This window comes from the organism of the source record quoted next, unplaced genomic scaffold, assembly GCF_019419815.1.
Source record: "Pyrus x bretschneideri cultivar Hongxiangsu unplaced genomic scaffold, Pyrus_bretschneideri_v1 Contig93, whole genome shotgun sequence".
Taxonomy (NCBI): domain Eukaryota; kingdom Viridiplantae; phylum Streptophyta; class Magnoliopsida; order Rosales; family Rosaceae; genus Pyrus; species Pyrus x bretschneideri.
Window position 1 is genome coordinate 769820 of NW_025999835.1, and position 14414 is coordinate 784233.

Consider the following 14414-nt stretch of genomic DNA (forward strand, 5'->3'; position numbering starts at 1 on the left):
TTCGTTGTCCTTAAGGGGACGTTTGTTGTACCGGACTGTCTCAGACTAGATTAGCTACAGGGACTAAGCTGGACTGGCTTAACTAGACTAAGCTAGACTAACTTAGTGAAGCGTTTGATGCAGTGTCGGATTAACAAGTAGGATAATGAAAATAATACTATAGTTTATTGTCGAAATTAATTTATTATTAATTTCTTCACATAATCTCTCTCTCAGCTTCCCTTCTCGATCTCGAGTCCACCAGCAAGCTGCTCCACTACCCTCATTAACTTCACAATTTCACCATCTCTCTACTCATAGCCCTCTCAATCTCAAACTTTATCTCACATCATTTGCTCCATCTGGGTCAGAACAAAAGCACCACAAACACTCTTCTCTAACTCTAACCCAACATTTTCTTTGCTCTACTCACTCAATTCGCTCACAAGTGGCTCAATCTCCACGGCGGAACCGACTCAACTCGGACTCCAAATCTGCCTTGCCCTGCACCAGCGACTCCACCTGCTGCTGGCGGTCCTTGGTTTCCTTGAGCAGCAGAGAATTCAACGACTTGAGGTTTTGGAGCTTCTCAGATGGCTCGTCCATGGCGGTGGTGGCGACAGGAAATATGGGATTGGGGATTTTTTGCGGGTGATGGTTGGTGGTGGGAAATATGAGATGGGGGATTTTTTTGTGGTTGACGTTGGTGGTGGGAAATATGAGATTCGAGATTTTAGAGGATGATGACCATGGCGAAGCGAAGCTGCTTGCTAAGGATAGTCTGCAGATCTTAATTAAATCCCATCGAAATCCAAAATTAAGAAGCCCATAACTCATAGAGGGGCTCGTAGGGAGGAGGAAGAAGCTGGTCTTAGCAAGTCCCATGGTTTGGGGAGGGCCTCACTAAGAACCTTTAAGGAGGCCTCTAGTCCACACGAGTCCCCTTTAGTCCCACTTAACTTAGTCCTAGCACCTATCAAACATGAAACTGTAATCCAGTCTAGTCCCATTTAATGAGGCCAAACAACGCATCCTAAATTAGTTAAAAAACAATAAAAAGAATTTATATTCAGTCCATGGTTGTTAAACCCTTTTCTAAAACCCTCCAATTTTAATTTGGAGAAAAACCTCGAAACTTGACTCTCTCTCTCTCTCCGTTCCTGATTGAAGCAAAGCAGTAAACATGAGCGCCCACCTGTCTCTCCGCCACCGCTCTTTCGCATACCTCACTCGCTACCCCTCCTCCTCACCCTTCTCCACCGCCGCCGCCACCTCCAAAATCCCCACCCTTTACGAACCCACTGCCGCCGCCACCACCCAAGATGACGACGCCCCCACCACAACCCTCCAACTCCTCTCATGGGGCAGAGGCGCCTCCGGCCAGCTCGGCGGCGGCATCGAAGAAATCCGACTCTACCCAACCCCAGTCGCCAAAGTCGTCGTTCCCACCTCATCCTTCACTCTTTCACCATCCCAGGGCCGAATTCAAACCCCCAATTGCTCGAATCAAGAAAGCAATGCCGGCCGCCGCATTGTACAGGTCGGTATTTCTTGTGGATTGTTCCACTCTTCGCTATTGGTGGATGGTAAGCTTTGGATTTGGGGTAAAGGCGACGGCGGTCAACTTGGTTTTGGACATGAGAATTCTCTGTTTCTGCCCACTTTGAACCCGAATTTGGATTCGGTTCGCTTTGTGGCGCTTGGCGGGTTGCATTCGGTGGCGCTCACCACCACTGGCGAACTCTATACTTGGTCAGTACAATAGTAAAGATTAGACATTTCTAGCATTTTATCACAGGATGCATTGCATTGCATTTTGTTGATTGCAATTCAATTCAGTTTTCTTTTGTTGTTTGCAATCTGCCAAAATATTGACTGCTTTGATCTTACTGAAAGAGAAAGTATTGTATCGAATTCACGGTTTACCTGTATAGAACATATTGTGGCAATGAGCAGAGTCAGCCCGTAACTTGTAAAGTTTACATCTTCGCAAGAGTAATCATTTCTAGTCTCAAGACTCTCAACTATTCGCAGTTAAATTTTTTTTTTGTTTTTCAGTGAAATTGCCCAATTACATTTGCCTGTTACGAGTTGAAAGACCGATTTACTATTGAGTTATTCATACATTGATAGAATTATATTGTTTTCGCGTCTACTGCATATCTTTTATGTTCATTGACCATATTGCTATAACAACTCATGCTTCTCGTCGGATAACTTCATGGTTGTCATTAAACATGAAGCGTGCAGGGGTTATGGTGGTTTTGGTGCTCTTGGACATTCTGTTTATACTAGAGAGTTGTTCCCTAGATTGGTAGAAGGATCATGGAGTGGGAAAATATGTCATATTTCAACTAGTGGGACGCATACTGGTGCCATCACGGAATCAGGTTTGTTAACAGTCATTTTTATTGGAGTAAATCTGGTACTGCCTGGATGCAACAAATTGATTGACTCCAACTGATAATCATAGGAAGAATTTAAACTAGTATGTTGCAGATGGCATGCTTTTCAGTTTCTCACTCCTTTCTGGCTTTCTGCATTTGTCTTCCAGTATAAAGATTATGTTTATAGGTTTGATTTGTCGTTGTAGATAATAGGCTACTAATTTGGTGTAGCTTGTAGGAGAACTTTATACTTGGGGTCGAGATGAAGGGGATGGTAGATTGGGACTTGGTCCTAATCGAGGCCCAAATGAGGGTGGTGGACTTAGCATACCGTCCAAAGTAAAAGCATTACCTATGCCAGTGGCTGCCGTTTCTTGCGGAGGGTTTTTCACAATGGCACTGATGGAAGATGGGGAACTTTGGAATTGGGGAGGTAAGATCATCACCCTTATGTGGAAAGTGTTTTGCTTTCTTTTTTTTATACATCTGAATTGATTTTATTTACTATAACCTAACCACATACTGTCCATGATTCCATGCCAAGTAAGTGGTATAAAATTATTATTAGGAAATGGTGTTATTCTTTCAAATGTTTTATAAGACATTGGATTCATTAGTCAACGAATTAGTGGAAATGAATTTCAACCTGCAGATTTGATAAAAATGGAGAAAATATAGCCATAAGGGGATAACAAGAAGTTGGATTTTGTTTATTTTAGCAATCCTGAGGTCATTGGAACTCCTGTCATGGTTACCATTGCTGTTACTCTTCTATAAGGGGATTGGCTAATTGGTTCTTGATATTATTGCCATCTTTGAGACTTTGACTGACTTTTAGCTGCTCCACTAGTATGAAGCTAATATGTTGTGTTTTCTGGGGGTTTCCTCAGCAAACTCTAACTATGAGCTTGGAAGGGGCGATAAGGTTGGTGGTTGGACACCAAAACCAGTTCCTAGTCTTGTAAGCGTTCGTATCATTCAGATAGAAAGTGGTGGATATCATTCTCTTGCGTTAACCGGTAACGTGATTGCATCAGCAACTATTATTGCCTTTATTTCTGGAATGATTAAGTCTTATTAATGACCCTTCTTTCTTGATGTTTAATTTTCAGATGAAGGTAAAGTACTTTCTTGGGGACATGGTGGGCATGGTCAGTTGGGCAACTCTTCTTTACAAAGTCAGAAAACACCCACAGTTGTTAAGGCTTTAACTGATGAGCGTGTTATCTATATTGCTTGCGGGGGTTCATCTTCAGCAGCTATAACAGGTAATGATTCGTGCTTTATTTGGTACTGTAATCAATTAGGTCTTAGAAATATTTTCTTTTGGCACTCAAATGTGTAAATTGCTTGCATCCTCTATTTTTACATTCCACTGGGGCATTTATCATGAGTCATAAATATGCTCTTGTAGCGACACAGGTTTTTCTTTAAAGGTTTGTTCCTACCGTAGATTATTGTTTTTAGGAAACAATTCAAGACTTACAGGTGGTTTGAGGGAGCATTGCAAATTCATAGTTTCATAAATCAGAACATGGATGGGCAGATGTTTTGGTTTTTTGGTTCAAACTAGTAAGCGTGATACTTTCGTACATTCCTACTGAGTGCCCATCCTTTGTTTCGTGCCAGATAAAGGAAAGTTGTATATGTGGGGATATACCAAAGATTCTCAGTTAGGCGTACCTGGGTTGCCAGAGATCCAACCATCCCCCGTTGAAGTCAAGTTTTTAATGGAGGAGGATGGATTGGGAGCCCACAATGTGCTGTCTGTTGCAGTTGGTGCTTCCCATGCCATGTGCTTGGTTTCAAGGTCTGTTTGTAAAATTTCACGGTAATAGTTTCTATTGTTATCCTTCTCTGTAACGTAGATAGATTTTTGTTACAGGGATGAATTGTCCAACTGAGCTCAAATGGGGGAGAAACCGAAAATCTGTGGTTCTGAAGTGAAACTGATTCGAGATTATAAATCGCATGCTAGAGAGATGACGATGTCTTGTGAAGAGATATTGAGAGATACAAGAAACACTATGCATGAGAGATACAAGAAACACTATGCACGAAATAAAATGTGACCACTTGGGTGCAATAAATCGCTGCCCTTCCTTCTTCTGTTGCAAGTACTACGTCGACTGTGTGCTCCAACTCAGCTTGCTAAAAAAACGCATTGAACCCTCCTCCCAAATGCAATTGGTTCAGAGATGTGTAACCGTGTTGCAAGGATACCGACATTGACAGAACTCAGTTATTGAAAACACATGAGATTTTCTCAGGTTCCTTAAATTATTGGCAGAGGTAGTAGATATCTTGTTGTGCATTCTTGTAACGTATGGTTCTTCTTTGTTGTGCCAGTTGCTACTTGCTAGACTGCCCCAGCCCAGCCCAGGGCTGGCACTCTGGCCCAAACTACCCTACAATTTTTCGTCGGCTATTAAGAGATGGTGCGGCAAATTATCTTCATGAATTCCTTTCTAATCTAACTGGAGGTACATTATTTTCATGATTTCTTTACTAATAGCTTTCGAGTTACTCTTGCTTATTTTATTCATCTTCAATGTTCGCTTGAGGAGAGATTTTGCCTTATCACCGCGATATGTCTCCATGTAAGTAGGTCATGATCACATGAAATGCTCACAGCGAGATCAATGGTGTCAATTGGTACCCTTTAAGGCTGGTATGACAAGTATCCTGGTACAAGGAGTCAACTTACATGAAACAAGTTCACTATCATACAATGTCCTAATCTAACAGTGCAATGACATGTGAAAAGAAATGTACACATGACGTTATATTGTTGAATCTAGACGTCACGATAGAGACAAGGATGGAGGCAACTAAATACTGGCTTGGTACGGAGGTGTTTTTATAAAAAATGGGAATAAAAAAAAAGTTGAGCTCAAAAAGGTATTTAGTAAACATTTAAAAATAACTTATTTTCACAATTTTGGGTGAAAAAAGCTGAAAATGTGAAGCAACAAAAATGAGTTTATTCTCACAGCACAGTAGGAGCAGTTTTTTTTTTTTTTTTTTCTTTCTTTTCCAAAGCACAACAATACCAAACCAGCCCTAAGGTCCGCTGGGGGCAGTTACCTCTACTAAATTTTTGTGTATAGAAAAACATCAAGATGCTTACAGAACTTGAATTTATCATATTTAAGTACTTTAATTAATTAGTTGTCAAAGTTGAATTTGAACCATATTATTGCTAGACTAAGCCAACTTCCCTCCCCCTTAATGTAAATAATATCGTTTGTTAAAATATATATATATATATATAATTAGTTGAAAATTTTAAATAATATATACAATGCTATTATTGTGAAAAAATGTCTTCAATTGGCTTAATGAAATTAATTTGAGAAGAAAAGAAAAGCAATGAAGTTATAGAAGAAATTCTACCATCATGAATTTTTTTCCTTCTCAAGTCTGGAGATTAAGGTCGCTTCCGGTAAAGAAAGTTTCTAACTCCGTCCCTAGGTAGAGCTGAACTTGTTCTGTGTAAGGCATCTGTAATTTTCACAGCTTTCATGGTCTTTGCCATGAAAATTTGAAAACAACTACTTGGTGTGTTTTTGGAATATTATTTTCAAGAAACATTATTTGGGTATGAAATGGACCCAATGGCTTCTGAACATCATCGTACACTCACTTGGCTTGCTATCATCTGTTGATGTTGATGAGGCTGCACTTGCCGCGGTTGTTTTGTAACTTTCGCGACGGATAGAGAAGCACGTCATTTTCTTTTTTGGAGTTTTGCCCAGCAGAGAGATATCTCAAGGCCCTGTCACCACCACCACTGTGAAAGCAGAGTACTCCGATTATGACCTATCTTTCTTGTGGCCTTGGACCAATTGAGTAGATTTTTTAACTTGTGGGAAAAGGCTAGCAATACTCGTATTCATCCGTCAACACGTGTGGGCCCCATAGTAGTATTCATGCTCGTCAATGGAAGAAAATGAATAAGTCCCACGCGCGACTATAACATTAGCATCATTGTTAACTTGTAGTACTGGTGAGGAAACACTGTTAACGGGTGGATGATCAGAACTCTTAACAAGAAAATCAATTTCCAATGTACATAGCTCACTTTGGTTAGGTTGTCTTACTGAAAATTTTCTCCTAATACGAGTATAAGATTCTTGACTATATGACTCAAAAGAAGTTGAGGTATAGGGTAAGTAAGTGGCCAAGGGGAATTTGCCAAAGTTGCATGCAAACTTCATCCTTACCGAGGAAAAAAAATCCTGAATCCGTCACTAACCTAACAAATAAGATCGTTGGCGCACGTCATCGAGTAGTGAATATTATATTGGCTTTTGCATTGGACCTCTAGCCTGTAGATGTTTCTTGAGGTAAACTCCATTTCATTTTACGCATTGTTTGCTGTATAACTACTCATCTCCGCAGGGCCACAGTCAAAGGAGACAAAGCATGAAATGAAAACATGCATGCATGCATATGTGGACCACCAACCAAGCTGCTGCATGCCGATCGAGATCCGTTTGGTGCGTGACAAACTTCAATTATGCACTTAGTTTGGCTCCATTTTCTTCACGCCTTTCACGACAAACATTTACGGAAAATATTATTAGCCCCTCGATATTTTTATCTGAGGTATTTGTCGATTCTTCTTTAAAACTTATGAGGAGTTGTTAATTTCTTTTATGAACATTAATTTTAACCGATTATACCTCCTTAAATTTTTATAGTTATTCAATTTTTCTCCTCCGTTAGATGTAAGAATTTTTACCCAATTTTCTATCCATTTTGGTCATATAGCAACTGTTGACGGGAATAAAATAATTTTATTCTAATATTCTTTGTTTGAATTAGCCAAGGGAGGCTAATTAGCAACGATAAAGTATTGGCTTTGCGCACAATTCACCAAAGCACAATTATCTTTTTGCCCTCCTATAATTATCATGTGTTGTTTGCGGGATCAAGATGGATGGAAACTTGGATGAACGCATAAGGAAAATTAGCTATTTATTAACGTTTAGAGAGGTAATTGGCTAAAATTTAAGTTTAGAGAGAGAAATTGATTGCTCTATACTAGTTCCGAAGGCAAATCAACTATTTATATTTTCTCCATGCTTGCATGATTTCAAATTTAAAACGGAAAAGATAATGATTCCTTATGTGTTTAATTTGTCACAATAATCTTGAAAAATACATGGCAGCTAGTAAAAAACATTTGCCAAGTAACGTCTCATCGTGGATCGGTTGTCGGCTCTAGATATATCATATAACAAAAACAAATAAAGTAAAATATAAGTGGGGGCTATATTTGCTTTTATGTTTTGTATTCCATCGATATTGAGTGAGAAATTGTATTTGAAATATTTTTTAATTAACGTTGAGATAATAAATATTAACGTACTAAAATGTGATACTTGATGTGTTAACTAATTACCAATTATAGTAGATGCAAATAATTAGCGAACTTATGAGTATCTTGTAAATTGTTCGCAAAATGTAACTACAGATGCGTTATATTATTCAATCGAAATATTTGGGTTTATATGATAGGCTAATTATACGGTACTCGATATGTATACAAAATAAAAATATATCAATCAATTTTAAATTTAATCTCATGAACGATGATTAATGAGTAAAACCAACATAACATTTTCTTTTTACTATTAACACGTATATATGTCATGGGAAACTTCCTTACACGTTAACACAAACAAATATGAACACAAAATCAAAACAAACGTGGAAAATACAAATATAAACTTCCCTAATTGGCTAATTGTATAGTGGCTTAATCATCATTGTACCCAAGTTAGCCGTAGTTAAACACCGAGCACTGCGACGCCGGCCTCGACAGCTCCGTTCCCGCGCTGGCCGGGCACGCCGCCAACCCCACGGGCGGCACCATGCAGTTGTAGCTCAAGCACAACGACACTGTATCGGGGAACCTCGACCCGGGCTCGACCGGGAACCGGGAAATGTAATTGTGCTGCAGGTACAACGTTCTGGTGGTCCCTACGTACACGCTCTTAACGTACTCCCTCGGCACCGTCCCGATCAGACGGTTGTTATTCAAATACAAGCTCTCCACACCCGCCAAGATCGGCGACAGCTCACCCGTTATGGCATTGTGGCTCAAATCCACGATCGAACCCTCACCGTACGATGGGGGCTGGGACCCTGCCTGCGGGACCCACCCGGAGAAATTGTTCCGTTGCAACAGGAGGGACTGGAGGGTCGTGCGGAACAGAGTTTGCGGGAGGGGCCCACTGAAACTGTTGGACCCGAGATTGAGGTGGACTAAATCGGCGAGCGAGTCGAAGACGGAGCTGATGGGGCCCGACATGTCGTTTTCCGAGAGCGACACGTAACGGAGCGTCGTCGGGAGAGAGGGTGGTAACGGGCCGGTGAGGCCGTTGCGGTTGAAGTCCAAGTGAAGTAGCTGGGACGACACGTTGTAGGGGACCTCGCCGGAGAGGGAATTGGAGGCGAGGATCAGGACCTTGAGGTTGGGTAACTGGGTCAGACCCGGCGGGATAGGGCCCGCGAGGCTGTTGTAGCTGAGGTCGAGGGTGTGGAGATTGGGGAGGAGAGAGAGGGACTGAGGAATCCGGCCAGTGAGACGGTTGTTGGTTAGGGAGATGACACGGAGGCTGGCGAGCCAACCGATCTGAAACGGGATCGGACCGGTGACGATTCCGGGGAAGAGGATGAGCTGAGTTAACTCGGTGAGGTCGGCGATGGAGGTCGGGAGCGACCCGGCAAGACCGGGGGAGTCGGAGAGGCCAGTGCCGAGGGTGAGGGTAGTGACTCGGCCGGAAGAGCAGGTGAGGCCGGAGAAGGTGGAGCAGGGGTCGAGGGCGGAGAAGTCCCAGGTGGAGAAGAATGCGGTGGGGGAGCCACGGCGGGAAGGGACGTCGGTGAGGGAGTTTTTGATTGCGATGAGGGCGCGGAGATCAACGGGGGAGAGTTTCTGGGTTCGTTGGAGGGAGGGAGTGAGGAGGAGTGAGAGGAGGAGGAGGAGGAGTGAGAGTGGGAGTGGGGAATGAGAGTGTGGTTTGGCCATGAGCGACCAGAATAAAACGACGAGGGTCAAAGTTTTTGCAGGTTCATGGAATATATGGTGGGAGTGTGAGGATGATATAATATAGCCGTTAGTTGGAGTTAATGGCGTTATGGCCCAACCCTAAATTTATTTGGGTCACCTTCTTGCCTTATTATTGGAGCGCAAGTTCTTTTTGAAATATGTAAATTACCTTAATTACTCACTACATTGATTGTTGGGTAAATTATACTTTATTACATTAGGTTTGTGGTCTATTATAATCTCATACAATATCTTTAAACATTTTACTTTCTTACCTTAAGTACTATTTGATTTCAATATAATACATCCGTTACATTTTCCATCAATTAATCTGTTAAAAGCTGACGTGGCTGCCAAATTTGTGCCACGTAGTAATTTTTTTTATTCATTTAAAATATTATAATAATTTACCCAATTAGAAGAAAAAAAAAACTTGAAACCCAGAAGCCCCACACCACTAGAACTCGCCGAATCAATCTCCTAAAAGCTCACAATCTACGCCTACTACCTCCGATTCCGAGTTGTGTGTCACAGTTGGTGAGCCTCCGTCCCCAAAACCCCTCACCACCTCCTTCCCCAGCTCCCCTAGCTGATGCTCCCCCAATCCTAGCCCAACCAATCCCATCGCGCCTTCTTCAACCTCTCCAACAGCAAAGTCCACTTCCTCCACCTTCTAGAAGCTTCTCACCGCAAGCGCCATTGCGGCTCCTCCCACGGATGGCTCGTCATCCTTGACAAAACACCTTCCGTCCTCCTCGTTAAACCCCTCACGCACGCCAAGTGCCACCTTCCCCAACGTTGTTCGATTCAATTCGATTACTTCGATTTGGAGCTAGGGATTAAAGAGATAGAGGGAGTGTCTGATTTGGGGGTAGGCTTGGGTGGGGAGAAGGGGTGTCTGATTTTGGTTGGGGGGTGTGCTCGGGTGGGGAAGACGAACTGGATTTTGGGGTTTTTTTTTTTTTTTTTTTACCACGTGACATAAATGTGGCAGCCACGTCAGTACAAATATGGACCCTTTATTTGCCACGTCATCACTTAATGGTTTGCTTAACAAATTTTCTAACGGATGTATAAAATTGAAATAAAATGATAAGTAAATGTATGAAATTGAAATGTTTTAAAGATATCATAAGGAATTGAAATCGACCCCAAACCTTAGGGGGTAAAATGTAATTTACCCTTGATTGTTACTAAATATATTTTTCACATATATATAGGACCTGACTAGTTGGAATAAGATACATCATACATGTAGAATTGTACATTATCTAGCTCCATGACATATTACACGCATAAGAACGTTTTATAGGCAGATGCGAAGATAGTCACATTAGTTAGAGCCGGTAGTTTTAGATATTGAGATAGTTATATTGGTTAGAGTAGATATTCTCTCACTATGCAGAATTCGAGTTCAAATCTCCTTGCGTCAGCTTGTTATTTGTATGCCATACTCTTCGTAAAGAAGAGTCACTCAATCACAAATTATTTAAATATTAGATGAGTGATAGTCCATGAATATTTCCCAAAATACTTATAAAGACATATAAATTATATCGTCCTCCTGTATTATAATTCGTGAAGAAATACCCTATAATGGTGTTCCATTAGTTGGGGGTGGTACCTAATTTTGCAACTCGAAATGCATGAATTATTTCCTCTATAGGATAACTTTTCAGTAGTTAGGGATTGGAGGAGGGTGGTTATTAGTTGAACTAAAGTATTAGTACTTTAAACTGGCCTTCGTCAAACTTCTAATTATCAGTGGTGGCGTGGGTGTCAACCTTTTTGCATCACTTAAACAAATAAAGGTGTATGCAATTAAGACTTCTCCATCTGACTATGATGTTTTAATATATATTTTTTAAGTTTTAGAGCAGATGCATAAGCACACATGCTAGTTTAATTCATCTTGTTTGGAAGAATTAGTTGTTCTTCCAAGATCTTTTCAAACCCAACCATTCATTTCATCTCATGCATATTGCATTGTGATTGAGCCATCAAGAAGAAGGCTGTCATTTGCTCGCGTTTTTGTGCGTAAGTGATTATTCCTGTGTTTTGGTCTCCTTGCTGTTTTTTTTTGGATTAAACTTAGGGAATCTTAATGAAACACTTCAGTACTGTTCACTTTTAACGTTAAGACATTTTTATCTTGAAAAAGTCACTCCTGATACTATTCACTTATACCTCTATTTTGTCATTTTAATTAAAACTAAAGTTTTTGAGGACTTTTCGTTAATTTTCCATTAAACTTAACGCAAATGGTTTGTTTATAGAGTATCCTGATCTTGTTGCTTGTGGCGGAGTTTTCATGGATTATCATGGTCAATTTCTTAATGGTTTCTACCAATGGAATGGTCATCGCAAATCTTCTTTTGCAAAATACCAACAATAATTATTGGTATAGAGTTAACATATTAGCAGGGTTAGAATTGTCTTTGACTAGAAAGTGATGTTGTTTTTGCTCTCCAATGGTCTATTTGTTTGGGCCGTATTTAAAATATGACTTTCTACGACTTGCACATATATTGCGAAGGAAATATTTTTGTGGACAATTTTGCTAACATGGGCATGTCTTCTCCAACTTTGGTATAGCATGATTCCCTTCCGCTAGTAGCTCGTTCTGCTTTGATTTCGGACTATGCAGGCTTGCCTAGCTTTCACTTCTCAAATTAATGTGCACTCCAGCATACAAGTTTGTCTCACTTTCTTGTTTTTTTTCCTAACCTTGTGATGTTGTTCGACTTGTTTTGCAAGTTTAGACCTTTTAGGTTTGGCTTTAGAGGAGTTAAGGAGTAAAATTTTTGTCTCCCTTCTTTTTCATGTACTTTTATCATTTTTTTTCCTTGTATTATGAGCTATAAATTTTATGCCCCTGACTAAGTGTAACGTTTATTTTCATTATCATTAAAAATAATTTCGTACCGCCAATGTTCTTTGAAAAAAAAAAAAAAAAAAAAAGGAGCCATTAAGAAGAAGATTGTCACTACAAATTCAAGAGCAAGAATCGCACTGGAAGATTAATGAGGAAGCTGCATAAGGACAGGTTGTTATGGACTTAGTAGCTTGTAAAACTTGCATCCCCTTGTGATATTGCTTCTAGCATTCATAGTCGATTTTTCATTGGCCATAGAGTACCCCCAGTTTTTACCAATTGGTTTCTGGGTCAAGAAAAACATCTTTGTGTTTGCTGATGGTTTGTTAATGGTTATAATATCATGATACTTGAAGTGCACTCACATAGCATGTTGCTAGAACCACTCCAAGTCCTAGAACGACTGATTGGCTTGAGTTCCTAGGTTGTCATATGCAGGGAACATTTTGAACTTGTTTGCAATTTGTGTTATAGCATTTTTGTGATCAAGGTGTTTATCATAGAGGGTATTTTTAAGTATACCTCTTCACCCCTCATTTAGGTAATTAGACTACTAAACAACGAAATTTCACGTTTAAAATTACAAAAACTTCTTGAGCGTAATATTCACGTCATCACAATGTTCTAATTTAAGATACGGTGTATGATATGACTGATTTTTTATAACTTAGAGTTTAACATAGATAAAAATGTGTTTATGTGGATACGTAACAATAGCATGCTAAATAATAACCGCTAGAATACTAAAATAATAAAATAGTTAATTTTTGTCAGTTATAACCACCATCATTAACTTAAAAACCGCCAAAATATATAAAAAATATTTGGTAAAAAATATTCACAAATACTGGCGGTTAAAAAAAATTTGTGGCGGTTTAAACTGACACTAATTATCCACCAGACAGTAATTAAGTTTTATCCGACACTAATTAAAAAATGTGTTGGATTACTTTTATCCAACATAATGACTTATTAACCGCCACCATCATCCAACACTTAAAACTAATTTTGTAGTAGTGGCACTATGTAGCAATTTGACCGTCACACCTTTGTAATCACGTAAATGAAGATTCAGCAATGTACATATTTTCCATTTCGTTCTATTAGAGCATCCAAATGGATCTCATGAAAAATAATGAAAGAGAAGAGCTGAACTCTTTTTCCCACTTCCCAATCAATTAGTAATATCCTTTAGAACAGACCTAGGACATACAAAATTACAAATATCCTAAACTGCTACACATCGGCCACCAGCAAATATACATTAAGATATCTAGAGATATTAGTTAATTACTGATTAAACCTAGTTAAATCAAGTACTTACGCTGATCCACACACCTGAAAGACTTGTTTACTGCATGTTGATAAAAACTCGAACAAAAAACTAACAGTAGAAAACAAGAGTCTAGCTAAAATTGATCACTGCTGCTCGATCGGGTTATAAAATAATAGGATGTCTTTAGATTCAAAACCTAGTTGGGCACATGGGAAGAGAGTGGGCAAAACATCAATATCCACCCCAACAGGAGTGGTCAGACGATGCATGGATATTCTAATACTAGAACACATGTTACGTGACAAAATATATATAGTAAAAATAATGGAAACTGCCTGACGGTTCCTTTTTTTCTTGCAAATCATAAATCACAGTCTAATACGTATATAAAAATAACATACTAAAATTACAAAGTAGAAAATTTATGCACATACGTATCGAAGTATGATTTTTTACATGCTAGAAGTCATGCTTTTTACTTACTAATCATAATATGATATGTATATAAAAATAATTTATACACGCATATGAAACTGTGATGTCTTTTAATAACAAATAACTCTTTACACATAATTTTGGTACAAATAAACACTAGGCAGAGATATAGATCCACAGACAGAGGTGAGATGGAGACTTCGTGACGCCACTGCTGGAAAGATGCTCCCTCCACTAGTTACTAATTTAATCAGTGCACATTTAAGGGTGAGAATAATAATAGTAAATATAGATATTGAGAAAGTGAAAGGAAAAAAAACTAAAGTAAACGAAAGCAAGTGGTTACAAGTAAGACTCAGAGAACTGTACCGTCTTTTTGCAGTTAAGTTTGAGTCTCTG

At 39.5% G+C, this 14414-nt stretch overlaps 2 protein-coding genes across 7 annotated transcripts; one reads left to right on the plus strand and one right to left on the minus strand.

Moving 5' to 3' along the window:
* Nucleotides 1–1080: 1080 nt before the first annotated feature.
* On the plus strand, nucleotides 1081–7063 carry LOC103955511 (RCC1 domain-containing protein RUG3, mitochondrial). Of its 6 annotated transcripts, none has more exons than XR_007255501.1 (9): nucleotides 1082–1731; nucleotides 2230–2369; nucleotides 2605–2799; nucleotides 3257–3385; nucleotides 3479–3634; nucleotides 3996–4176; nucleotides 4252–4636; nucleotides 4716–4849; nucleotides 6771–7063. XR_007255501.1 is itself a non-coding variant. In XM_009367404.3 (7 exons), exons 1-7 carry the CDS (start codon nucleotides 1163–1165, stop codon nucleotides 4268–4270), a joined length of 1389 nt encoding a protein of 462 aa, XP_009365679.2. In that variant the 5' UTR covers nucleotides 1082–1162; the 3' UTR covers nucleotides 4271–4929. The 6 variants fall into 6 exon arrangements, 1 of the variants encoding a protein (XP_009365679.2); XR_007255502.1 differs by having other exon boundaries at nucleotides 4252–4607; XR_007255499.1 differs by having other exon boundaries at nucleotides 4252–4849.
* A 907-nt stretch (nucleotides 7064–7970) lies between these two features.
* LOC125473712 (leucine-rich repeat receptor-like serine/threonine-protein kinase RGI4) lies at nucleotides 7971–9437 on the minus strand. The gene has a single exon (XM_048576916.1). The coding sequence runs from the start codon at nucleotides 9406–9408 to the stop codon at nucleotides 8155–8157; it is 1254 nt and encodes a 417-aa protein (XP_048432873.1). The 5' UTR covers nucleotides 9409–9437; the 3' UTR covers nucleotides 7971–8154.
* Between the last annotated feature and the right edge of the window lie 4977 nt (nucleotides 9438–14414).

What these genes read in the sequence shown, in the direction of transcription:
- LOC103955511 (XM_009367404.3), top strand. Translation starts at nt 1,163, where the DNA reads ATGAGCGCCCACCTGTCTCTCCGCCACCGCTCTTTCGCATACCTCACT. An exon ending in ACTGGCGAACTCTATACTTG is followed by an intron (nt 1,732 to 2,229) that starts GTCAGTACAATA and finishes TGAAGCGTGCAG; the next exon opens with GGGTTATGGTGGTTTTGGTG. An exon ending in GGAACTTTGGAATTGGGGAG is followed by an intron (nt 2,800 to 3,256) that starts GTAAGATCATCA and finishes GGGTTTCCTCAG; the next exon opens with CAAACTCTAACTATGAGCTT.
- LOC125473712 (XM_048576916.1), bottom strand. Translation starts at nt 9,408, where the DNA reads ATGGCCAAACCACACTCTCATTCCCCACTCCCACTCTCACTCCTCCTC.